This window comes from Narcine bancroftii, chromosome 2 (genome assembly GCF_036971445.1).
Source record: "Narcine bancroftii isolate sNarBan1 chromosome 2, sNarBan1.hap1, whole genome shotgun sequence".
In the NCBI taxonomy this organism is placed as follows: domain Eukaryota; kingdom Metazoa; phylum Chordata; class Chondrichthyes; order Torpediniformes; family Narcinidae; genus Narcine; species Narcine bancroftii.
Window position 1 is genome coordinate 108,861,701 of NC_091470.1, and position 26,513 is coordinate 108,888,213.

At 45.5% G+C, this 26,513-nt stretch overlaps 1 protein-coding gene across 2 annotated transcripts in view; it reads right to left on the reverse strand.

The window, feature by feature from the left end:
• The window catches only part of rassf2a (Ras association domain family member 2a), a 40,229-nt gene extending 24,066 nt beyond the window's left edge, over positions 1-16,163 (reverse strand). Inside the window, exons 1-2 of one of the 2 annotated variants that reach the window (XM_069917979.1) lie at positions 16,047-16,163; positions 6,391-6,464 (exon numbers count right to left, since the gene is read on the reverse strand). In XM_069917979.1, the coding sequence (XP_069774080.1) occupies positions 6,391-6,452 (62 nt within the window). In that variant the 5' untranslated portion in view covers positions 6,453-6,464; positions 16,047-16,163. Of the gene's footprint in view, positions 1-6,390; positions 6,465-9,936; positions 10,184-16,046 lie in introns of those variants that run through there. The other variant, XM_069917980.1, reaches the window with a different exon arrangement.
• Between the last annotated feature and the right edge of the window lie 10,350 nt (positions 16,164-26,513).

Here is a 26,513-nt window from a genome sequence, read left to right on the forward strand (position 1 = left end):
ATTAACAGTGTTACAGTTAAAAACACCAAAATGTTGGAGGATCTCAGCCAGTCTTGCAGTGTCCACTGGAGATAAAGATATATTGCCAATGTTTTGAGCCTGAGCCCTTCAAGGAATAAGCAAAAAAAACAGGATAGGAGGGTAGGGTCCACTCCAATCAGGTGTTAATTGGATATGATAAGGGGAGAGATGAGAATTAATTTTGACAGGGAAAAGGGAGAAAGAGACAGAGCTGGGGGAAGGGTTTAGCCTGAGAAGTCGATATTATTGTCATACAGATGGAAGGTACCCAGTTGGAAGATGAGGTTGTCCCTCCAATTTGATGGTGGTGTCAGTCCAGTAGTGCATGAGACGATGGACAGGGATGTCCCCAAGGGAATGGGTTGGGGAATGAAAATGGGAGATCCACACTACAGTGAGGAACAGAGATGGGGTGCTCAACTAAATGACCTCCCAGTGTGCACCCAGACCCTCGAATGTAGAGGAGACCACAACGGGAGCACCGGATGCAGTAGGTGACATGTTGCTTCACTTGGAAGAACTATTTGTGTCCCCAAATGGAGGTGAGGGAGGGAGGAGGTGTGAACGCAGGTGGAACATCTCCTGTGGTCACAGGGGTAGGTAACAAAGGGATGATTGGCATGAGGGAGGAGTGACCAAGGGAGTTACTGAGGGAGCAGTCCATGTGGAAGGCAGAGAAGGGAATATTTGTCTAGTGGTGGGATCACGTAGTAGGTGGCAGAAATGGCAGAGGAGGATGTGTTAGACAAGGAGGCTAGTGGGGTGCTAGGTGAAGACAAGAAGAATCCTGTCCTTGTTGTGTGCAGGGGCAGAGGGGGTGGGTAATGGAGGATATGCAAGTGAGGACCCAGTTGATGGTGGTTAAGGGAAACCCACATTGTTTGAAGAAGTGGACATCTCTAATTATCTGGCATGAAATTAAACAAAGGGGCTCAGCTACTCTCCGTCCTCAATTTTCACTAACAGGAAAAGGTTGCTCCCCACAAAGTTATAGCTGACCAGGGGTCATTTGGACAAGAGTTGCCAGCAAGTTTTAGACTCAAGGGAGCATCAAACTCCTTGTTTAATTCTTGCCTCCATGTAAGAGATTGGAAGTATCCTCACCTGCCAGTCAAGGGTTAGATCTGTCCACCTATGAGACTGATGCATGACTGGCCCTCACAGCTGACATGGCCTGCCACGTGCCAATCAATGGTTAGAGTTGGCCACAGGTGAGGCTAATATGCGATTGGTCTTTGCAGGTCATGTGGACGGGCTCTGCATTGATAAAGCCACCGCATGAAGCAGCTGCCTCTGATGCTCCTCCAAGACCATCATTGAACTCCAGGCGACGGGCAACCCTGGAAGGCCGACTGAGATGGGCCTATCCCGGATCCTGAGCTGCGTGTGATGCTGGAGACCAGGTTTGTGTGTATATATCACACATGTCAAACTCTGGCCCGCGGGCCGATATAATTATATTTGGCCCGCAAGATCATTTCAAAAATGTATTGGAGGTGGCCCGCCCTGCAGCGAGAGCCGATGCTGTTTTTTGGTAATGTCACCCCCACCATCCTCCCCCTTCATTGCACATCCTTCCCCATTGTAACACAAGAAATTGTAACACGAGAAGTCTGTCGATGTCATCAGTCGGCAAGCCAGTTGGAAGGCTCCCCGCACAACCAGTCACTTCTCCCACCTGTCGAGCGGTGCGGTGGATTGGCGAGCGCCTGTGATTTCCTGTCGGCGCGACGGGCATGGCAGGCTGCGCACGGCCCCCGGGCAGCGCGAGCCCTGCGCGACTGGCACCGGACGGCCCTTCCACAGCGCGAGCGCACTTCTCTCGGTCGCCACAGCCTTCAGCGCTTGCACCCGCGCGGACCCCAGGGACGCTGGTTCGGCCCTGCACGTGAAGGCAGCGTGCTGGGCCTGAGTGGGTGGGTAAGCAGGGATGGGCAGAGGGTGTAGGTGAGGAGTAATGGGCAGGGGAAGTTATGGTGGTGCGAGGGGCAGTTAGAGGGAGGGATGAGTAGAAGGAGGGGTGGATAGGGAAGAGGTAAAAGGGGAGGGGCAGGGCGAGTAGGGGAGGGGTGATTAGAGGGTGAGAGACGGGTAGAGGGAGGAACAGGTTGAGGGGAGAGGCAGTAGAGGGGCATGTATAGGATGGGGTGGGTAGAGACAGAGCGAGTGGAGTGAGGGGTGAGTAGAGGTTGGGTAAAGGACTGGTCAGGTAGAGGGATGGTGGGTCGAGGGTGAATAGAGGCCTAGAGCCTGAGGAGTGAGCAGGAAATGGTGAGTCCTGATGCAGGCCAAAATGGACACAGCCTGTGAATGCTGACTACATCTCCACAGGGACCAAATAGGTTTCCCTCAGATCAAGCAAAGAGTGAACTTGAGCTACCTACTCCTGACCTGTAACATTATCCTCCTAAAGTTATATCCTAAAGTTTAACATTACATATGTTGAAAGAAGAGAAAACATGCAGATGTTGTTGAAAATTTTCAATAAATATTTAGTTCGGCCCTCGACTTAGTCCAAGTTTTTAATTTTGGCCCTCCGTGAATTTGAGTTTGACACCCCTGGTATATATGCTCATTAGTTGTGATTAGGATACTGTTTACACAATATATCATGCCTGTGGGTGGTGGGAAGTGTAGGTTACTAGTTGTTTAGTTACTCACTATACCATGCCGGTAGGTAGTGGGTAATATAGGTTTAATCCCCATTTCACAGTCAGAAATTAAGATTGTTTAGCAGTTATTTACTTGCATCCAAATGTGTAATTATTTGAGTATTATTGTTGCACATGGCATACATGCAGCACATTAACAGGCCATTTTAGCCTCGAGCCCAATTACACCCAATTAACCTACAATGTTTTGTATGGTGGGAGGAAACCAGACCACCTGGAGGAAACCCACGCAGACATGGGAAGAACATACAAAATCCTTACAGACAGCATTGGTCCCAATCGCTGGCACCGTAACAACGTTGCGCTAACCATGTCACCCTAATGTGTGAGTGAGTGTGCCTTTTTGTGAATTCCTCTGTGCATAAATAAAGACTGTAGTTGAATACCACAGTCTTTCATTCTCTTCATTGGAGGACTGGGTGCAGTCTGGGAGGTCATTTCACTCTGTCCGAATCAATGACAGGGATCTCCCAGTGGCCAACCATTTCAATTCTGAACCCCATTCTGTGCTCACATATCTGTCCATGGCCTTGTGTTCTATCCCACCAAGACTAATTGTAAATTGGAGGAGCAACTCTTACTTTTCCATCTGGGCACTCTCCAAATGGATGGCCTTAATATGGACTTCTCTGGTTTCTGCTAGCATATTCCCCATTCTCCCTCACTTTCCTTTATCTTCCTTCCTCCAGCTCTCCAAGCCCTTCACTCTCCATTCACAGAGCCACCCCCTCCCCCCACCATTTGCTGGTGCCCTTATTCACCTATGGAACCATGCTCCTCCCCTGTCCCTCCCCCACCATTTTATTCAGATGCCTGCCTACACTTTTTCATGCATTAATGAAGGCTCAAGCCCGAAACATTGGTTGTGTATCTTTATCTTTGCTATTTCAAGTACACGGATTGACCTGCTTCGGTGTCTATCTGTATTATCCTCTCTATTCTCTGCAGTTTTATCCTTTCCAGTTCTGGCCTCCTGATCACCCCCATGTTCAACTAATATTGAAAGGTAGCATGCTAATCTAGATTTATCATTTTACCACTGGTGGCTTTGCCTTTAGCTGGCAGGACCTGCAGCATTTAATTACTCTTTCTCAAGTTCTCCATTCCTTACAAGCTGCATTATAATACCAAGTTCTTTTGAACCTGTCTTAGTCTTTCATCCTGATTGAGTTTGTTGTTAAGGAGTCTGATGGTGGAGAGGTAGTAGCTGTTCCTGAACCTGCTAAGGCAAGTCTTGAGGCACCTAAGCCCCTTTCCTGATGGTAGCAGTGAGAACAGAGCATGTGCTTGTGGTATGGATCCTTGAGGATTGTTACAATCACCAAAATTAAAAGTGGGAAAGTGAACCCAATTGATTCCTATCTATAATGTCTTGGAGATCTTTACTACCAGAAGTGTCAGGGACAGCCACGTGTGAGTCAACAGGCCCTGCCCTGGTTTACATCCCAAGTGATCCCTAGTTTCTAGTCTCTGCAACAAGAGGCCCATGTCCCCACTGCCCCCTATACAAATCAGTTACTCTTCATGATTGAATGGCGGGGCAGACATGATGCCCTATTTCTGCTCCCACGTCTTGTGGTCTTTACCCTGATTTTAAAGTGGCCGGCCACCAAAACGGTCTTTGCCACCCTATCAAACATTTCACAGCTTTGAAGTGTGCAACTACAGCTTCTTTCTCCAACTTACCAAAGCTCATGAGGACCTTGATATGTTTGAGCACCTGCACCACAACAAATTGGACACTGACCCCAGATTTCTCACCAACTTACAGCCTTTCCCATTCATATTTCGGGCAAGAGGTTGGGAGTCGATCCAAACTCTTGTACCATATCAACTGGCAAATGGAACAAAATAAAATGGGTGGCACGAATGGTGTAGCAGTTAAAGCAATATCATATAGCACCAGCGATTGGGGTTCGAATCCCACAATGTCTGTACATTCTCCTAGTGTCCTTGAGAGTTTCCTCCAGGTGCTCCAGTTTCCTCCCACCATTCAAAATGTATTGGAGGTGTAGATCAATTGGGTATATTGGGCTCGTGGGCTGGAAGACCTGTTACCATGCTGTATTTCTAAATTTTTTTAAAAATGTAACCCATGTCTGCAAACATTCAGCAATAACTGGAATGCATTCAGATGCCAGAAAATGGCCATCTGCAACATGACAGTCTAGCCACCTACCGTTGACATTCAATGGCATCACCCTCGGCAAGACTCCACCATCAACATTCCGGGGGCCACCAATGACCAGAGGCTCAACTGGATCGTCCACAAACACCACATCTACAAGAGGAGGTCATCTGCTAGTGCCCTACAGTGACTGGCTCACCTCCTGCCATCCAAAGCCCTTCTACCACTAAGAAGTCAAGAGTGCGATGGAACACTCTCCACTTGCATGGATGAGGGCCTTGCCAGCAACTTTTAGGAGGCTCAGTGTCATCCAGAGCAAAGCAGCCAGATTCAGCACCCCATCCACCACTCTAAATGTCCATCTCTCCACCACTGCCAGTGGCTAGCAGTGCACACCATGTGCCAAACACACCTTGGCTTCTCCGAAATCAACTTCCAAACTGTAGTGTGGATTGTTAAAAGTCTCATAACCTCTCTGGCTGGAACCTGGTCAGAGACAAAAACCCAACACCCAACCCCAACCAACCAATTTTCCCTTGCAACCGCTGCAACCGTGCCTGCCCGTCCCGCATCGGACTTGTCAGTCACCAACGAGCCTGCAGCAGTCGTGGACATACCCCTCCATAAATCTTCGTCCACGAAGCCAAGCCAAAGAGAAGAGATCCGATCTATGCCTAGACTAGTTGCTCCTCAGACCGATCAAACCTGCTCCTCACACAATACAAGCCCACCACATCTATCACCAAGAACAACAGAGGCTTCTTTGGTGAGGAAGCACCCCCACCTGCAGGTTCCCTCGCAAGTCTCACCATCCCGACTAGGGAGTGTATTGCAAGTCCTTCATTCTCATTGGGCCCAAATCCCAGAAACCCCTTCCCCTGTGGGAGTACCTTCAGCAGAAGACCTGCAAGCAGTTCAGGAAGATTGTTCACCACCACTCTCCCAAGGAATGGGCTTCTCAGCAACACCCAGGTCCCAGAAACGGCCCGCAGAAATAAAAGCACTGACTATTCTGCCATTTACAAGTCCTGTAGCATTCTCCAAAGCATTTCCTTCTCCACATGATCACCATTTGCCTCAACTCCCAGTTATTTGAATACGTTAATATCATTCTCGAGTGGACTGTGCTTCCACAGCTCTCTGGCACAAGGACCCCAATGGTTCACAATGCTCCAAAACCCAAGTAACAAAATTTCCCGACAGTGCAACTTGATTGGAATATCTCCAAGAGGCTGCACCCTCTTCTCTTAGATTCTCCATCCTGAGAAACCAACCTCATTGCACATGGGGCACACAATGCCTAGCTGAGCGTCCAACCAGATGTCTGGAGGTGCAGGTTCACACAGACCCTTCCTCCTTGGTCATGAAGCATCCATCTTTCCCACACACTGCTACTGGACCAAGGCACAAGTCAGGAGTATGACACATTACACAAACTCCACACTACCCAGGGCAATGTGGCTAACTTGATTGGCATCCCCTTCTTCCACCTGCACACGATGGCAGTAAGTGCCAAGTCTCACTCCCACACCCCCCCCCCCCACCCCCACCCACCCAGAGGGAACTCACTTGGAAATATACTTGTCCTCCCCAATCCGAACAGGATCCTCCATCATAGGTGGGACAGTCATCACCAATGGGTTCTAGGGAGAGAGAGAGACACAGATAGAAAAGTTGGTGAAGTTGGCAACGATGGTGGATATAACATCCCCAGGTTCCCTCAATGGTCATTTTCTCCCTTACGATCCCAGTTCTGAAGGAAGAGTTAATGAGCCTCCAGCAAGCACCAACCATTCATTTTACTCCGGCTGTGCACGGAACATACAACAGTACAGCATAGGAACAGACCTGACAACCCATATATCTGCACCAAACAATGACGCCCAAGTTAAACTTAATCTCTACTGCTTGCACATGATCCACATCCCTCTGGATCTAGGATATTTTGGTGCCCACAGTCTTGCACCAGACATTTTGCTGCCCAGTTTGGCGCTGGACATTTTGGCACTATCAGTTAGGTGGATTTCACCACGGGGAGACAGGTGTGCAGAGATGTCACTGGAGAAGAGGGGAGTGCGGAGATGTTATTCCATTATATTTCATTAAAATAACGCTCAATGGCCACGTGATATCATGTTTAGATTTAGAGAACATTAGATGCTCAATTTCCAATTTGAATTTAAAATTTCAAACACCATGGGGACCTTTTAGGAATTATTTTCAGAATCTCTAATTTGATATGAATGCAGAAGATAATTTATTACTTTGATTATGAATTTTTTCTCTCCTTCCCAAACAGCTTCATTTTTGGCAGTGGGTTTAGATTTTTTTAAATAATAAAATATTACTGTAATTCAATTTGTTTCATTGAGAATGTGGGGTCTAAGTGTAATGTATTATTTTTGTCTTTTAGTATGTATCTTTATGTACTCCATTTTTCAATGTAAATATTTTTATTGAAATTGAAGTTCCACAAAAAAAGAAAATTATAATAAATTAATAATTTTACATTCATTATATTTAATTAAAAATACAATAAATTAAATCCCATGTCCAACGCCAAATGCAAGCGCCAAAATATCCAGTGCCAAACTGCAGATGCCAAAATGTCTGGTCCCTCTGTCCCCTGCGTCCTCGTGAGTGTATCCACAAGTCTCTTAAACACCACTATTGTGACTGCTTCCACCACTGTTCCTGGCAACCCATTCCAGACACCTACCACTAAATGTGTAAAAAAAAAAGAATGTACTCCACACATCTTTAAAATTTGCTCCACTTACCTTAAACATGTCCTCTAGTACATAAGATTTTTACCACGCAGTGGTCAGCACAACACTGTCACAGCACCAGCGTTCAAGTCCAGCACTGTCTGTATGGAGTTTGTACCACCTCCCCATATCTGTGAGTGTTTCCTCCCACCCTTCCAAGTGTGTCAATTGGGTGTAATTGGGCAGTATGGGCTCAAGGGCCTGTAACTGTGCTTAATGTCTTAAAAAAGATTCTGACTGACTACACCTCTGTTTTACAAGCTTCTATCAGGTCTCCCCTCAGTCTCTGTTGCTTTGGAAAAAATAACCCAGGTCTGTCCAGTCTCTCCTTATAATTCATACCCTCCAAACAAGACAGCATTCTAGTGGAATCTTTTTTGTACTTTTCCCAAAGTATCCACGTCCTTCCTGTCATGGGGGTGACCACATGTGGCCTACCCAAAGTTGTACACAACTGCAACTTGACTTCCTTACTTTTATACTCAATGTTCTGTCCAATGAAGACCAGCTTACTAAGGGTATACCCTGCTTTAAGAAACTAGAGTGTTCCTATGAAACCTTACGTAAGCCAAAATAAGTGAAGATCCATTCACTACTATTGGAGGCTATTTTCGTAAAAGCGAAAACCCATTCAAATCCTTTCATAAAAGCAAACCCCGGTTTCATCCTAAAAGGGAATTTTCATAAAGTGAGTATTCGTAAAATGGAGTATGCTTATATATGCCTTCTTTATCACCTTGTCTACTTGTGTGGCCACTTTCAAAGATCTTGGGACCTGAACTCCCAGATCCCTCTGCATGCAAATATTTTCCAAGAATCCAGTCATTAATTGTGCACATTCTTGCATTTGAATTCTCAAAAGTCCAGCCCCACACCCTTGTCCAGATTAAACTCGGCCTTTCATTTCTCTGCCCATCTCTTTGATAGCTGTTATACATTCGCATTGAGCTGGACTTCACATTAAACTGCTCAGTGGGCAACCACACCATCAGTAGAGTTGACAGAACAATTGTCAAATGGGACATAGATCAAGTAAATAAGCTCTGGCCAAGGGGAAATTAAATAAAAACTAGAGAGCATAGATTGAAGCTGAGAGGGGAAAGATTTAAAAGGGACCCAAGAGGCACATTTTTCTCACAGTGTATATATGGAACAAGTTGTCAGAGGAAGTGGTAGAGCCGGGCACAATTGTAATATTTAAAAGGCGTTTGGAAAGATACATGGATAGGAAAGGTTGAGAGGGGCATGGGTTGAATGCAGCAAATGGGCCTAGCTTGGGTAGGCAACTTAATTATCACAGAAGAGCCTTGCCTGTAACAAATTCATCACAGCACACAACTCCCTCCAGAAACGGTTCCTATTGCTCGGGCCACACAAGGGAGGACAGATGAGAGGAGGTGTTGATGCAAGAGGGCACTTGTAAAAAGACCCAGGAAGTGTGGAATAATGTAGGCAAGAGGAAGAAAGCTGGAGAATTGGATTCAGATTTATTGTCAGAGCATATTCATGACATCACATACAACCCTAAGATTCTTTTTCCTGCAGTCAAGGCAGAATCACCACTTATTGGCAGTACAAAGAAAAACCAAACTGACTCAATAAAGTGCCCAAGTAAGAGTCCTGAAACAAGTCCCTGATTGAGTTTGTTGTTCAGGAGTCTGATGGAGGAGGGGGAGTACCTGCTCCTGAATGGTGGTGCGAGTCTTGTGGCACCGACACCTCTTTCCTGATGGTGGTGGCGAAAATGGTGTTTTGCTGGCTGGTGTGGATCCTTGATGATTGCTGCTGCTTTCCAATGGCAGCGGTCCCTGTTCACGATGGTGAGGTTTTTTTGTTGCCTGTGAGGTAGTGGACTGTGTCCACTACCTTTTGCAGGGCTTTGTGCTCAGGGGTATTGGTGTCTATACCAGACCTTGATGTAGCCAGTCAGCACACTTTCCACCATACATCTGTAGAAATTTACCAGGGTTTCTGTTGTCATGCCAAACCTTTGCAAACTCCTGAGGAAGTAGAGGCACTGACGTGCTTTCTTCACAATGCTGTTAGTGTATTGGGTCCATGAAAGATCCTCCGAGATAGTGACTCCCAAGAAGTAAATAACCAGAGGGGTAAAAATATCACATATACAACCCTAGAACTGTTCTCGAATTCAGACATTTTTTTTTAGGTCAATGTATAAAGGAATATTTCTGCAGGTGAAACCTCAGACAAAACAACATCCCCTTGTCTATAGGTCTAGTGTTGGGTGCTCAGTTGTTAGGTGTTGAACCTGATCCCTGAACTTCTGTCAAAAGCAAGAAACTAATAATGATATTAGAGGCAAAAACAGAATGCCAAAAACACTCACCAGGTCAGGCAGCCTGCAGAAAGATATGGAGAGGTAGTGTTTCAGGACAAAGTAGTCCTCAGCCAGAATTATTAACTCTGTTCCTTTTATATAGATGTTGCTAAACTTCCTGTTTTCTGATTCGGTGTTGTATATCCAGCATCTGAAAGCTTTGAATTTTGACAGCAAGGTGTAATACACCCAAAAAATCTTACAAAGTAGAATCTAGATTAGTAATGCCACCACAATGGGAGCACATCTTTACACTTTCAAGGCACCATGACCAAAAGTGCACGGTGCAGCGACACCAATGGCTTTCCACAAATTAGTTCAGCTTCCTGTTCCTGGTTACGCCAAGAGAAGCTCTGTAGGTGCCGTGAAGGATGGAGATCAACCCATTCCATGACAGATTCTCAACTAGCCCACGCCACAGGCAAACCCAGGAAGGCGGTCCAATCTGCTGACAGCTGTGCACACTCAGGAAGGGGACATTGCTGGCAAACCCAGTGTTTCCCCCAAGGGCCCTTTGAACTGAGTAGCTATGCCAGGACCAGTTCAAGGTTAGCTCCATTGCAGCTGGCCTGGAGTCACACAAAAGAAACTGCTCTCGACCCTCTCTAAAGCATATATGTGAGTCAGATGTTTTTAAGATGATCTGGTTGTCTCACAGCCACTAATTATAGACACTTAGATTCCAAGATTTTTTTAAAAAAACTTTATTCACAGCATTTAAATTTCCCAGCTGTTGTGCACAGATTAAAGCAGCATATTATTTGCCCAGTCTTCTGCTGTCCAGCACAGTAACAGAGACAGTTTACTTCCATGTGCTGGAAGAACTATGCAGACCACACACACCAGAACAAAGGGAAAAGTTCATTCAAAAGAACAAAAGAGAAGGAACAGAGAAGCCCCTCAAAACCTAATGGCAGGCGTGCAGTTGGTTTGAGATGGGCAAACACATAAGGCTTTCAGATCCTCTTTCACTGAACCGTCCTGTGTTTTAAGAAACCAGTCAGCTGATCGTGCATTTCTACAATTGCCAGTTTCCTGCTGCAATCACTTGTGCTAGAGGTATCTGGTGTTCAAGCCAAAGCACATCCACCACAGGCTCCGAGAAGGAACCCAGCACAGCAGCGCTGACTCCGAGCCCCACTCTACCATGGTCTTTTGGTCAATTTATGCGTTCCTGTTCAAACTAAAACAATTTAAAAAAAAATAACCTCTTGCTCAAATCACCTCAAGTGGAACTGAATTAATTCACTGAATGCTGCTCAATGGACAACAGTGAAATGAGACAGCAAGGGTCCCGGACATGGGGGTGGGGGGGGTGAGGTGGGACTCACTGGCAGCTCAAATCTCTGAAGTCATTTGTCATCCCTTTCCTGACATTGAAATCACATTGAAATTCTGGCACGTTTATAAAAAGTCATCATACATTGCAGACAGCCTTTTGTTGCTGGTGTTTGTCCCCAATCATGACTGTGGATCTGCATTCATTGAGTGGGCAGTGATATTATTCCTTCACTGTGTGAAATTGTGAGCCACTGACACATTGATCAAACCTGAGGCTTTTAAAAAAAATAAATACAGAAGAAGCATGGCTAGCATTTAATGCCTACCCCTCACTGCCCCTGAGAAGGCAAGTCATTGAAGGTGCTCCCACTTCATGTCAGTTTGTTTACATTTCCAGACTTGTCATCAGAGTATGTATATGACATCACCTACAACCCCGAGATTCTTTTTCCTGTGGTCAAGACAGAATTACCACTCATTGGCCCTTTTTCCACTGGCATCCCAGTTAGTTGGCTATGCTGTGTCCTGGTTAAAGAAGCAGTGTTTGCTGTTGCCACTTTTAACTGGGACACAAACTGCTTTCCCACTAACCACAATTCATCCCCAGGGATAGGAACGTCTACCTTCAACATAGTCCCAGGATGCAACTCATCCTTTTTCCACTGGTTTAATTGGGACGCTGGCATCAGCTGATGCTGGGGACGTGAGTAGGAGTTGAGGCCGTCAATCCCCAGTGTGATTTGACATCAGTGTGGTGATTGAATTGCTTCTCCACTAGACCCTTAATCAGTAAATTGGCCGTCAATTCCTGGAACAAGGTTCCAGTAGAAAAGGGGCTATTGGTTATGCAAAAAAAGCTGTACACAACATACACATGTAGACAAATAAAGTAGACAGATAAAGAAATTCAACAAACTGACTGTGCAATACAGAGAGAATCAAAACAACAATGGTTAAGTGCAAAGGTTTGCATGTACATGTTGAATACAGTTTTTGTTTTGCACTAGTGGTCATTCTGCCTTGCCCACAGGAAAAAAAATTTCAGGGTAGTATGTGATGTCATGTATGTATTCTGACACCAAGTCTGAAATCTGTGCCGAAGAGATGGAAGTTTCAATATTTAGACAGAACGAGGCTCTTGGGACAATTATATTTCAATGTGTAGGTCCTACATTTTGAGACTTCTAGCACAGAGGTGAACAACATTATGACAAGGAGGAAGGCCTCAGGCCCAAAACGTCAGTTATATATCTTTACCTTTGATGGTCGCTGTGAGAATCAGAATTTATTGGCACGAACAAGTTATGAAATTTGGTGTTTTGCAGCAGCCTTATAGTGTAAACATTCATATTATAAACCATCTGACAATAATAATACATAAAAATAACAGTGCTCGAAAAGTGAGGCAGTGTCTTTGGTTCATTGATTATTCAGGAATCTGATGGCGGAGGGGAAGAAGCTGTCTGTGTGCTGCTGGGTGCTCGTCTTTAGGCTCCTATACCTCCTTCCCGATAGTAGCAGAGTGAAGAGGGCATGGCCTGGGTGATGGGGGTCCTTGAGGATAGAAGCTGCTTTTTTTTAAAGGAACCGCCTCATGTAGATGTCCTTGATGGAGTGAAGTCTGGTGCTTGTGAGGTTGCAGGCCAAGTTAACAACCCTCTGGAATTTATTCTTGTCCTGAGAGTTGGCACCTGCATACCAGGCTGTGATGCAACCAGCCAGAATGCTCTCCACAGTACACATGTCGAAGTTGATGAGAGTCTTCAGTGACCTACCAAATTTTCTCAAACACCTCACAAAGTACAGCTGGTGGTGGGTCTTCTTCGTGATTGCATCAACACGGAGGCTTCAGAACAGATCCTTGGAGATGTTGACATGCAGGAATTTAAAGTTCTTGGCCCTCTCCACAACTGAGTCCTCAATGATGACTTGGTCATGCTCCCCTGACTCCCTCCTGAAGTCCATAATCATCTCCTTGGTTTTGCTAATGTTGAGTGCAAGGTTGCTGATGTGACACCACTCAAAGAGCTGATCTATCTCCCTCCTGTACCCAGCCTCATTTGTGATTCTGTCAACAACTGTGGTGCCATCTGCAAACTTGTAGATAGCATTGGAATTGTGCCTGGCCACACAGTCATGGGTGTATAATGAGTAAAGCAGTGGACTAAGCACACATCCTTGGGGTTGATAATCAGCGAGGAGGAGACATTGCTTCGTACTGACTGTGGTCTTCCAATGAGAAAGTCAAGGATCCAGTTGAGAAAGCGGGTACAGAGGCCCAGAGTTTGTAGCTTCTTTACCAGGATGGAGGGAATAATAGTACTGAAGGCTGATCTGTAGTCAATGAAGAGCAGCCATATGTATGGATTGCTGTATTCAAGGTGATCCAGCTGAGTGGAGAGCCAGCAATATTGCATCTGCTGTAGACCGATTGTGACGATAAGTAAATTGCTGAGTTCCTCCAGCATTTCTGTGTTTAGACTACAGTCACAGTGTCCACAGACCTTCGTGTTTCACTCAGTGATCAGGAGAGTCCACTTGATCCAAATACTGCAATTCTTCCCACTGACTCTCCAAGTCAATGATGCTCTGAGCCAACTCATGAACTAGTCGTTTCAGTGGGCGGAACAGCTCAGGTTCCTGACCCACATCTTGCAGGGCCTTCTGGGCCTGGGTTGCATATGTATTCACCACATTAAACATGGGTTTGAATTAATTTGCTAAGTATAGTATTTGTGAAGATCACTTTTGACATTGTGATTTTTACACCAATAATCGGATCAGGTAGCGGAGTAAGCAAGTTGGAACCATATAATATTACATGGCAGAAAACAGGCCCTTTGGCCCTTCTAGTCTGTGTTGAACTATTATTCTGCCTACTTCTACTGACCTGCACCCAGTCCATATCTTTCCATACACCTCCCATCCAGGTACCTGGCTACAGAATATTCATCCAAAATGCACCAAAAGGGACCGAGTCATCTTGAATACCACTGACAGAAAATTATATTGGTCACAGGGCCAATTTCAGAAGGACATTAAACAACATTGTTATTTCACTGTGAGAAACAAACTTTTAAATGCACAGAACTGAATCAATGAATGGGGTTGAATTCTAGGCATCTGACAGCACAGAAAGAGCCCATTCAACCTGTCAATCCCATGCCAACAATAGTTTTGTTAAAATGATCCAACAATTATTGGAGCAACTCCACAGGAGGACAAGAAACCGACTGTGGGATGGAGCATTCACTGTAAACTGCTCCTTGCACTCATACCACCACACAGAAATTTCAATCTCAGCCATTTGGTGGCTGCAACCAATTAGTCTTTATGGGAATGTGTCCCGCTCAAGCAATAGTGCCAGTCTATGTCCCTTTTCCAAATTAGTTTTAAGCATTCTTGTTGGGAGGAAAAATATTCCCCATTCTCTGCTCCAAACCTTCTCTATTAATCGCACACCAATGTCCCAGAGTTTTTGCCCATTCAATTATTTTTATTTCCATTTATCTGTACCCCACAGTCATGGCATGGAAACAGGCCATTCAGCTCATCATACCAATGCTGAAAATCGACACAACCCACACTTACCAGCACGAGCCCCATAAGCCCTTCTACACCCTGATGACTTTGGTGCTCACTTAACCATTGTGAGAGTACCCCTTTCCACAACCCCCTCAGACAACAGTAAAACACAAAAGTGTATGAAGAGCTCAGGAGGTCAAACCATAAAGATAAAGGTACATAACCAACATTTCGGGCTTGAGCCCTCCATCAAGGTATGGAAAGTCAGAAACGTTGGATATATATCTTTGCCATATGCCTGCTGAGATTCTCCAGCATTTATTCCACTCAGACAACAGTCCTCCATATTAACCCCTTCGACTCAGTCAATTTTTAACCTTTCATAATATATACTCCGGACTGGGTCCATGGGTAGACGACATACAAATCAACTGGTAGTTGGGTATGAAACCCGACCCGGAAGACGGGGACATGGAGCTTGTTGGAGATCCCTGAAAGCAGGGACATGGGGTCCCAAGGGTTAAATATTTAAAAAAACCGGTTCAGAACAGGACTCCCGCTTGGATGAATGCTTGCGCCGCTGAGGGGTGCAGAGAGCTGACCTAAATGTCCCTTCAGCGTAACTAGAGGCCCATCCGTGTCCGAGAGACGGGCGTTTCAACACAGGAACCGCATCCCTGCTGACAGCACCGCAATTTCCCCTCGCATCCCTCCCTCGGAAGGCAGAGGGCTTTGAAGACGGACAGTCAAAACGCTTCATAAAGGAACAGCTGCTACTTCTGAATGGGGTGGTATTGAACGGCGCGACCATGCAGGCCGTTAGTTCTAGTTTGGTGTTTAACAAAAAGCCAGCACTTTTTTTTTTGTTTTGCACAGCGTGCCATCGAATGCAACGCTGGTGTGGGCAGAGAATCATTCCCCCGCCCGCCCCTGAGGCCAAGGAGAGATGCTCAATGTGTGGCTCTGTCCGCTCCGGCCCTCTCCTCGCCAGTGCAGGAGACGGGAGAGTGCCAGAAGCAACAGACCAACTTCATGCTCCCGGAGACAAGTCACTCAGCTGGCTGGTTAATGCTTCTCCCTCAACCAAATCGAGCTTGTTCGTGCTGCAGAACAGGGGGTGGACCAGTTGATTTAAAAGAACAATCGGCGCCTTTACACCTAGAGATCTGAGGAACCCGTGCAATACAACGCTCAGAAAGACGGAGTGGTTCACTGCACGTCGATTGTTCCCCAGATGAGTCAAGACTAGTCAAGGAGAAGGCAGTCGATAGATTAATTCTGAACACCAACAAGGGAGATTCCCATTTTATTACCTTGCTCGAAGCCTCTTTATTCTATCAATGCAACCAGCCAACAGTCGGACGTCGTTTGACAAGCTGCTTGGGGAATAAAAAAAAGTCAAGCCATCGCTCCGGCTCCTTTTAAAGAGAAGGTAGGGCCGCCCGCATTACAGATGATTGATGGGCCAGCCGACCAATCACTGGCGGGGACCGATTGGCAACATTGTCTGGAACGGTGCCGACACCAATGAACGTGGACTACTTTGGGGGCAGCGTGCAGACAATGACAAGAGTGCGTCAGCTGGTATTTGTACGATCCAGTGATCATTGGGGTCTAAGAGGGCGAGCAAGTTCTTGGGAGTCACTTTCTCGGAGAATCTTTCCCGGACCCAACACGGATTTCAGATTCAGGTTTATTGTCAGAGTAGATACATGACATCACATACAGCCCTGAGATCCTTTCTCCTGCGGTAAAAGCAGAATAACCACTTATTGGCAGTGCAAAATAAAAACTGACCCATGCAAACAAATAAAGAAATGTAAACAATAATGAGAAAAAAGTCAATAAGGTCCAAAAGTCAGAGTCCTGATTGAGTTTGTTGTTGAGGAGTCTGACAGTGGAGGGGTAGCAGCTGTTCCTGAACCTGGTGGTGCCAGTCTTGTGGCACCAATACCTCTTTCCTGATGGCAGCAGCTAGAACAGAGTGCGCACTGAATGGAGTGGATCCTTGATGATCGCTGCTGCTCTCCGACACCAGCGTTCCCTGCAGATTTTCACGATGGTGGTGTGGGTTTTACCTGTGGTGACCTGGGCTGTGTCCACTACCTTTTGCAGGGCTTTCTACCCAAGGGTATTGGTGTCCCTGTACCGAACCATGATGCAGTCAGTCAGCTCACTTTCCTCCACACAAAGGTAGAAATTTGCCAGGGTTTCTGATGTCATACTAAACCTCCACAAACTCCTGAGGAAGTAGAGGTGCTGACATGCCTTCTTCACAATGCCATTTGTTGTTGGGACCAGGAGAGATACCACAAGATAGTGACTCCCAAGAACTTAAGTTTGCTTACCCTCTCCACCTCTGATTCCCCAATGGTCACTGGATCATACACCTCTGGTTTTCCCTTCCTGAAGTCAATAATCAGCTCCTTGGTTTTGGTGACATTGAGTGTGAGGTTGTTGTTGGTGCAGCATTCATCCAGGTTTTCAATCTCCCTCTGATATGCTGACTCTTTTCCCCTTTTTATACAACCACTACCATGGTCAGCAAATTTTTGAATGGTATTGTTGTACCGAGCCGCACAGTCATAGGTGTATAGCAAGAAGAGCAGGGGGCTAAGAATGAAGCCCTGTGATGTTCCAGTACTGATGGAGATGTTCTTACCAATCGTCATTGATTGTGGTCTGGAGGTGCATGTGCACACATGCATATATATGATTTAACATATACACATAAACATATAGACATACATATGCAGAAACATACTGAAGAATTATTCATCAGTATACTGAAATCAAGTGGGGTGAAGCACAAAAGCCTGCAGACACTGTGATTGTTGTAAAGAAAACACATAAAAATGCTGGAGGAACTCAGCTGGTCTATGAGAGGCAAAGATATATTATTGACGTTTCAGCCTGAGCCCTTACCATAGAACACTACAGCACAGAAACAGGCCCCTTCAGCCCTTCTAGCCTGTGCCAAACCATTTTTTTTGCTTGGTCCCACTGACCTGCAACCCTCTCCCATAGCCCTCCATACCTCCCATCCATGTACCGGTCCAAACTCTTCTTAAATGTTAAAATTTGAGCCCACATTCATCACTTCATCTGGCAGTTCATTCCACCTTCCCTCTCTGTGTCAAGAAGTTCCCTCCAAACTTTTCCCCTTTCACCCTTAACCCACATCCTCTGATTTGTATCTCACTTACCCTCAGTGGAAAAAGCCTACCTACATTTATTCTGTCTATTCCCCTCATAATTTTAAATACCTCTAACAAATCATCCTTCATTCTTCTACGCTCCAGGGAATAAAGTCCTAACCTGTTTAAACTATCCTTGTAACTCAGTTCATGAAGTCCTGACATCATCCTAGTAATTTCGAGACCGTTGCTGGAAGAGGAGGAGCTAGGAACTGAGGAGAGCTGTGACCTTCTTCAAGGAATAAGCAAAACACAAGAAGGTGCCAGAATAAAAACTGAAGACTGGCCAGGGGAAGAGTCCAGATGACAAAAGGTGTTAATTGGATATGATAAGCAGAAAGGTGAGAATCAATTTTGGCTCTGTGAAAGGAGCAAAAGGAAAAGTGGGGGTGGGGGATTGGGGAAGAGAGAGAGATAAAAAGAAGGCCCTTTTATAGAGAAAAAATTGCGACTGTAAAGGCAGAGATTCTCCACCCTTACGGCGCTGAGCCTACCTCCGTGCGCGGCTCCAAGACACCGAATCCAACCCTTCCTCAGGCTGGTCACACAGGTGGAGTGGACTGCTCCACTTCACTCCATAATTGTGTTGCTGTTCCAAGTGGTTGGCTAGGGGCAGGCTGAGACACAGGAGTGCCAATTAAAAAACCCCGACTGCTTGCACAGTAGAAAATGCATTGGAGGTACATTCTTATCAACGGCCCTAGAATTCAGAGTAAAAAATTGAGTTTTAATTGGGGAGATCTAAGGCCGCTATTTTCTGATATAGGGCTCTTTCCCACTCAGCCCCTATGTATGACGTCATGTCAGTGGGCAGCGCTACAGTACCAGTCACCCCGCCTCCATCGGCTCCGGAGGATGCAACGAGGTGCCACTGTTCGTGAAAGCGACACTGTAGCAGCCCTTTAGGCCTTCTCTATAAAAAAGGTAGGCACAGATTTTTCTCCACTGATGATGCCGGCCTCGAAGTGGTGCCCCTCCCTAAAAACACCTAGAGAGAGAGTGAGCGAGAGAGAGAGAGAGAGAGAGAGAGAGAGAGAGAGATTGAGATTGGGAAAGACGACGGGCTTAACAGAAACTGGAGAAGTCGATGTTAATACCATCCAGTTGGAGTGCCCAGACGGAAGATGAGCTGTTGCCCCTCCATTTTGCAGGTGGTCTCAGTCTGGTGGTGCATGTCCACATGTAAAAGCAAGCCATCCTTGTTTTGTCATACAATGTATTCAACTGATAAGGTAGTTATAAATGGAACGGGAATGGTTTTAGAACATGATTTGCATTTCAAACTCCTGCATTGATTTAATCAAAGTTCCTCAAGGTGTTGTGTTACAAACTGCTAGAAGCAGCTGCCAAAGTCTGTGGCAAGAGCCATCAGTCACTTTGCGAAGTGTGCAGACAGGTGAACTTTAAAAGTGTTGAGGATCCTTTGATATTGGAGAGGATGTGGTGAGCAAACAGCAAACCTTGAACATGCCTCACTGAACTCACTGTTTAAATCAAGTTCAGTGTTTCACACAAAGCAACATGTGCAGTATGCATTCCCAGGGGAGAGTGAGGATTATTTGGGAAATCCAATCCATCTGTCTGCCCATCTGCATCAGTTTGACACCAGCATAAGAGGTGCAATAATTCCTGATTGATTGAGCAGACATTCCCATGATCTCACAGACACAAGGGGTGGAGATCTCCTGTGAAGGAATCAAATGGAAGGAGTTCCCACTTGTTGCTGCCCTCTGCTGCAAGAGAGTCATAGTGGTTTCCTGCATGGAAACAGCCCCAACAGACCAACTCGACCGTGCTGACCAAGTTGGCGACCTGAGTTAACCTTATCTGGCAGAACTTGGCTCATTTCCCAGAGGTTGATAGAGAAGCTGTCCTCACTGTGGCTCAACACCCCTTTCTGTAACTGGAAGACTGTAGCCTGTCTGGTCAGTAGCAGGACATCAAGCACTATCATGCCATGCACTTGCACACCTCAAGGCTGTGTGCTGTGCCCGTTCCTGTTCACGCCATTGATCCACGACTTCATCACCAGATCTAGCTTCAACAGTGTCATCAAGTTTGCAGGTGACACAACAGTAGTTGGCCTTGTCAGCAACAACAATGAGTCGCACTGCAGAACTGAGGCGCAAACTCTCGTAGTACGGTGGGAGAGTAAACACCCGAGTCTCATCATGGACAAGATGAAGGAGATGATCGTGGACTTCAGGACAACCAGGAACGACCACCCTCCACTACATATCAACAACTCTGTCGTAGAGAGAGGGGAGAGCACCAAATTCCTTGTGATCCACTTAACTAGTGACCTATCGTGAACACGCAACATCTCCTCACTTATCATGAAGGTGCAACGGTGACTGCACTTTCTGGAAAACCTGAAGTGGGCAAGACTACTGGCCACCATTATGTCAGCCTTCTACAGGAGCTCTATCGAGAGTACCCTGGCCGGCTGCATCACAGTGTGGTTACGGTTGCTGCAGAGAAAAGGATCAGAGGGAGTGCTGAATTCAGACTTGGTCCTAAGCTATATAAAGCTTGGAGGCCCCTTGTTAAAAATTACAATACAAATTATTTTCATATGAATGCATTTACTGATGAGATATTTATCATTTGGATGGCTTGATCTCTATCATAGATTATAATATAGTATGACCTGGAAACAGTACTTAAGTGTAATTTTTAAAATAGTTTTAACATACATTAATATATTTTTGAGGCCCCTGCGGATTGTGAGGCCCTCACAAGCTTGTTGAGCTTGTGCCTAAATCCAGCACTGATCAGAGGTCAATCCACAGACCATAAGAGCAGCAGAGAGGATCACTGGAGTCCCCCTGCCTCCCCCAATCGACGCGATCTACCGGGATCGATGTCTGAAGAGGGCGTGCAAAATCATTGAGGACCCCTTCCACCCTGCACTCAGCAGCTTTCAGCTACTCCCGTCAGGGAAGAGATGCAGGAGGATCAGAGCCAGCACCGCCAGGCTGAGGAGCAGCTTCTTCCCGTGGGCAGTGAGAACGCTGAATGACCAAAGGGACCGCTCACACTGACCACCCGAGACTCTCATATTTAGGAAACAATATTTATTTATTTGTACTTATGAATACTTGTCCTGCATATGCATTATTTGTCTGTATGTGTGTCATGTCTGGTTGTGTGTCGGCATGTTTTGCACCAAGGACCAGAGAACACTGTTTCATCACATTGTACTTGACTTGATATCTCTCCAAACCATGAGCGAGCTTTATTTGCCAGAACTTGGCCCATATCTCTCCAAACCATTCCTATCCATGTTCCTATCACTGTTGACATGTCTTTTAAGCATTACAACTGTTCTCACCTCCACCACTTAAATTTAGACATACAGCACAGTAACAGGCCCATGTGTCCGTGCCGCCCAATTTACACCCCATTAACCTACACCTCTGGTATGTTTCGAAGGATGGGAGAAAACGGAGCCCCCAGAGAAAACTCACACAGACATGGTGAGAACGTACAAACTCCTTACAGAGAACCTGGGATTCAAACCCCAGTCCTGATCGCTGGTGCTGTAATAGCGTTGCGCTAACTGCTATGCCCACCCTGCTACTTCTTTTGGCAGTTCCTTCCATATACATACCATCTGTATAAAAATGTTGTCCCTCAGTTCACTTTTAAACCTCGTCCCACCTCACCGTAAATCCATTGTGTCTTCTCTTATTGCTTTCATAATTAAAAATAAGATTACCCTTGCCCTGTTCAAACTGATCTCTCTCTAACCTCTGCACCATGTTCTGTGTTTTATTTGTTGTACTTATGTATGTATGTATGAATTAACAGGCTGGAGAGCATGCAACACAAAGGTTTTCACTCTACCTCAACACACCTAACAATAAACTTGACTTGTACTTGATCAGAATATTTACATAATTCACAAATTAGGAATTGTCCTCATCCAGGATGCATTCCAGCCACTGTGGAATCCACCCTATTAAGAATGGTCTCCAGCAGTGGTGTCACCCAGTACAGTAACTTGTGGCGTCACACACCAATCCCCCCATGGCTACTACTTCATCCTCAAAAAAAGTTATTGATATAGGTTCACAAATACTAATGTCCACAATTTAGTTGCAAAAACATCAGAAAATTTGACAAAAGCAGTGACTATAACATCCCCAGCAGCAACAAAAACAACAGCGCTTGCTTGTGGCGCGTGCAAATGAAACCACGTGATTTAAAGCATCATTGTCATTGGGTAATAATTAAAGCTCTGACTGGAGCACATTAGAAGATTCAAAAAGTAAATGAACGTCGAGCTTTAGCCTTGTAGGTCTATTGATACATGTAAGATGGGCTCATGAAAAATGTTTTCATTGTTGTAACTAACAACAGGGATATTTTTATAATAAATAATACATTTCTGCTAAAATGCTGAACAAAAATTTTATAGACAGTAATTTTGGTGTCACCCCCCCCTGAAGGTGTCACCTGGTACAGTCTGCAACCCACCCCCCCCCCCACTTCAGTGATGCCAGTGGCCTCCAGTGAGCCAACGGACACTATGCATTCCCTCTCCACACACACTCAGGCGTGGACACATCCTCGGAAGAGGGGAAGAAGGTGCTTGGCTCAGGTGGACCCATCGGTGCTCACTGTTAGGTCAGGCCCAGGGACTGACTGGCAAGGAGTTTCTGCCCGCCACACCCATTTCTCCACACCAGGGTCTCTAAGATTAAAAGAGAAATGAAGTTGTCATCCTGGGCCCAGAGCAGACTCAAATTTAGCAACTGTTTTTGAGGAACTGGAGAGAGACAATATGTTCAAGATCAAGGAAGTATTTCTCTGGGGACAACAAGATATCAGAAACTAAAAAAAAAACCCAGAACATTATAGCAAAGTTCAGGAGTGCTGCCAACCTATATAAACCTACTCAACAATCTAATCCTTCCCTATCTCACGCTTATAACCCTCTGGTTTTGTTTTTTTTGCATCCATGTGCTAAGAGTCTTTAAAATGTCCCTATTGTACCAGCCTCCACCACCAGTGCTGGCAAGGCATTCCAGGCACCCATCACTCTCTGCTTAAAAAACATCTCCGCTAAACTTTTCTCCCCTCACCTTAAACACCTCTGGTATTTGCTACTGTAGCCCTGGGAAAGACATGCTAGTTGTCCATCCTATAATGCCTCTCATAATCTTATAGGCCTCTATCCTTCTTCACTCCAAAGAGAAAGGTCCTTGCTCTGTTAACCTTAAGACCCATTCTCCAATCCAGGCAACATCCTCTGCACCCTCTCCATAGCTTCCACGTCCTTCCTGTGATGAGGGGACCAGAACTGAACACAATATTCCAAGTATGGTCTTATTAGCATTTTTTAAATACTTTTAAAAAATCTTTTTTTTTCATTTAGACATACAGCACATCAACAGACCCCTCTAACCCACAAGACCATGATACCCAAATACCTGTAACCCCCCCCCCGTATGTTTTGAAAGGTAGAGGGAAAAAAACCAAAGCAGAAGAACGTACAAACTCCTTACAGACAGCACCTGATTTGAATCTGGATGCTACAGTAGCATTGCAGTAACCACTACGCTAACCAGGCCACAATTTTATAGAGCAGCAACATTACCTCATGGATCTAGAACACAATCCCCCAATTCAGGAAGGCCAGCCTACCATAGGCCTTCTTAACTACCCTATTGCAGGCAATCTTGAGCATTTAATCATTAACCATGTACTCCACCTTCAAGTTCGACCTTCCATAAGACTTCACTTCTTATTTATCCAGGATTGAACCGTATTTGCTATTTTCCTCCCAATTCTGCATCCTGTTGTAACCTCTGATAACGTCTACACCATCCACATCACCTCCAATCTTTGCACCATCTGCAAACTGACTGACCCACCCCTTCCACTTCTTCGTCCAGGTCATTTATAAAAATCACAAGGATCAGGGGTCCCAAAACAGATCCCTGTGGAACTCCCCTTGTTTCTGACCTCCGACCCTCTGCTTTCTGCAGGAAAGCCAATCCAGGCCCCATTGCAATAGGAACAGAGGCCAATACTGTCTCACTCCATATCCTATTAGTTTTAAGAATGTTTATTTTGTTTTGCAACTACTCTACATTAAGGATCAGGATGTTCTCATGACCAACATCCAAGATATTAATATGACTTATTGATCTTAGTGGAACAGTCACAAGCAGCAAGTCCTCTTGGCATGTAAGATTCAACAAACTAATCAAAACTGCATCATCCTCTGACAAGAAAACAATCTGTTCCTACCCTACCTGCAAAGGCACTCGAAGTACCCAGTCAGTGCATCCTTCAAGACCTGTCCAGTGCATTGTTAATACACACTGTGGAAATTTCCACAATTCTAATCAGAGATCGTTAACATGAAAATTAATTCTGTTCCTCCCTTCACAAATGTTACCTGACCTGATCAATTCATTTCAGACGTGAACAGCAGTGAGAACGTTGAACGGCCCAAAGGAACTGCTCACACTAACTATCTGAGACTCCCATGAAATAATATTTATATATTTATTTGTATATATGAATTCTTATCCTGCCTATGTATTGTTTGTATGTATGTGTGTTATGTAAGTTTTGCACTAAGGACAGAGAACGCTGTTTCGTGAGGTGGTGCTTGTCCAATCAGATGACAGTAAACTTGACTTGAGCATCTGCTGTATCTGGATGTACTGAAACTCGACAAGTAATAAGGCATGAAACACGAAAGTCTGTAACGAGGCATCCACTTTCACTTTGTGTTTATTTCCCTTGGATCTGAAGGTTCACTCTTACTTGACCTGGGAATGATCTAGTAAAAGTGGAGGAGCATTGAAGGTTTTACCCAGATACAGCTGAATGTTTGAACACAGAGAGCTAATGCATTGGTCACCATTGGGCACAATGCATTGGTCACCATTGGGCACAATGACTTGGTCACCATTGGGCACAATGCATTGGTCACCATTGGGCACAATGCCTTGGTCACCATTGGGCACAATGCATTGTCACCATTGGGCACAATGACTTGGTCACCATTGGGCACAATGACTTGGTCACCATTGGGCACAATGCATTGTCACCATTGGGCACAATGACTTGGTCAACATTGGGCACAATGCATTGGTCACCATTGGGCACAATGACTTGGTCACCATTGGGCACAATGACTTGGTCAACATTGGGCACAATGCATTGGTCACCATTGGGCACAATGACTTGGTCACCATTGGGCACAATGCATTGGTCACTATTAGGAACAATGCATTGGTCACAATGACTTGGTCACCATTGGGCACAAAGACTTGGTCAACATTGGGCACAATGCATTGGTCACCATTGGGCACAATGACTTGGTCACCATTGGGCACAATGCATTGGTCACTATTAGGAACAATGCATTGGTCACAATGACTTGGTCACCATTGGGCACAATGACTTGGTCAACATTGGGCACAATGCATTGGTCACCATTGGGCACAATGCATTGGTCACCATTGGGCACAATGCATTGGTCACTATTAGGAACAATGCATTGGGCACAATGACTTGGTCACCATTGGGCACAATGACTTGGTCAACATTGGGCACAATGCATTGGTCACCATTGGGCACAATGACTTGGTCACCATTGGGCACAATGCATTGGTCACTATTAGGAACAATGCATTGGTCACAATGACTTGGTCACCATTGGGCACAAAGACTTGGTCAACATTGGGCACAATGCATTGGTCACCATTGGGCACAATGACTTGGTCACCATTGGGCACAATGCATTGGTCACTATTAGGAACAATGCATTGGTCACAATGACTCGGTCACCATTGGGCACAATGACTTGGTCAACATTGGGCACAATGCATTGGTCACCATTGGGCACAATGACTTGGTCACCATTGGGCACAATGCATTGGTCACCATTGGGCACAATTGCTTGGTCACCATTGGGCACAATGACTTGGTCAACATTGGGCACAATGCATTGGTCACCATTGGGCACAATGACTTGGTCACCATTGGGCACAATGCATTGGTCACTATTAGGAACAATGCATTGGTCACAATGACTTGGTCACCATTGGGCACAAAGACTTGGTCAACATTGGGCACAATGCATTGGTCACCATTGGGCACAATGACTTGGTCACCATTGGGCACAATGCATTGGTCACTATTAGGAACAATGCATTGGTCACAATGACTTGGTCACCATTGGGCACAATGACTTGGTCAACATTGGGCACAATGCATTGGTCACCATTGGGCACAATGCATTGGTCACCATTGGGCACAATGCATTGGTCACTATTTGGAACAATGCATTGGGCACAATGACTTGGTCACCATTGGGCACAATGACTTGGTCAACATTGGGCACAATGCATTGGTCACCATTGGGCACAATGACTTGGTCACCATTGGGCACAATGCATTGGTCACTATTAGGAACAATGCATTGGTCACAATGACTTGGTCACCATTGGGCACAAAGACTTGGTCAACATTGGGCACAATGCATTGGTCACCATTGGGCACAATGACTTGGTCACCATTGGGCACAATGCATTGGTCACTATTAGGAACAATGCA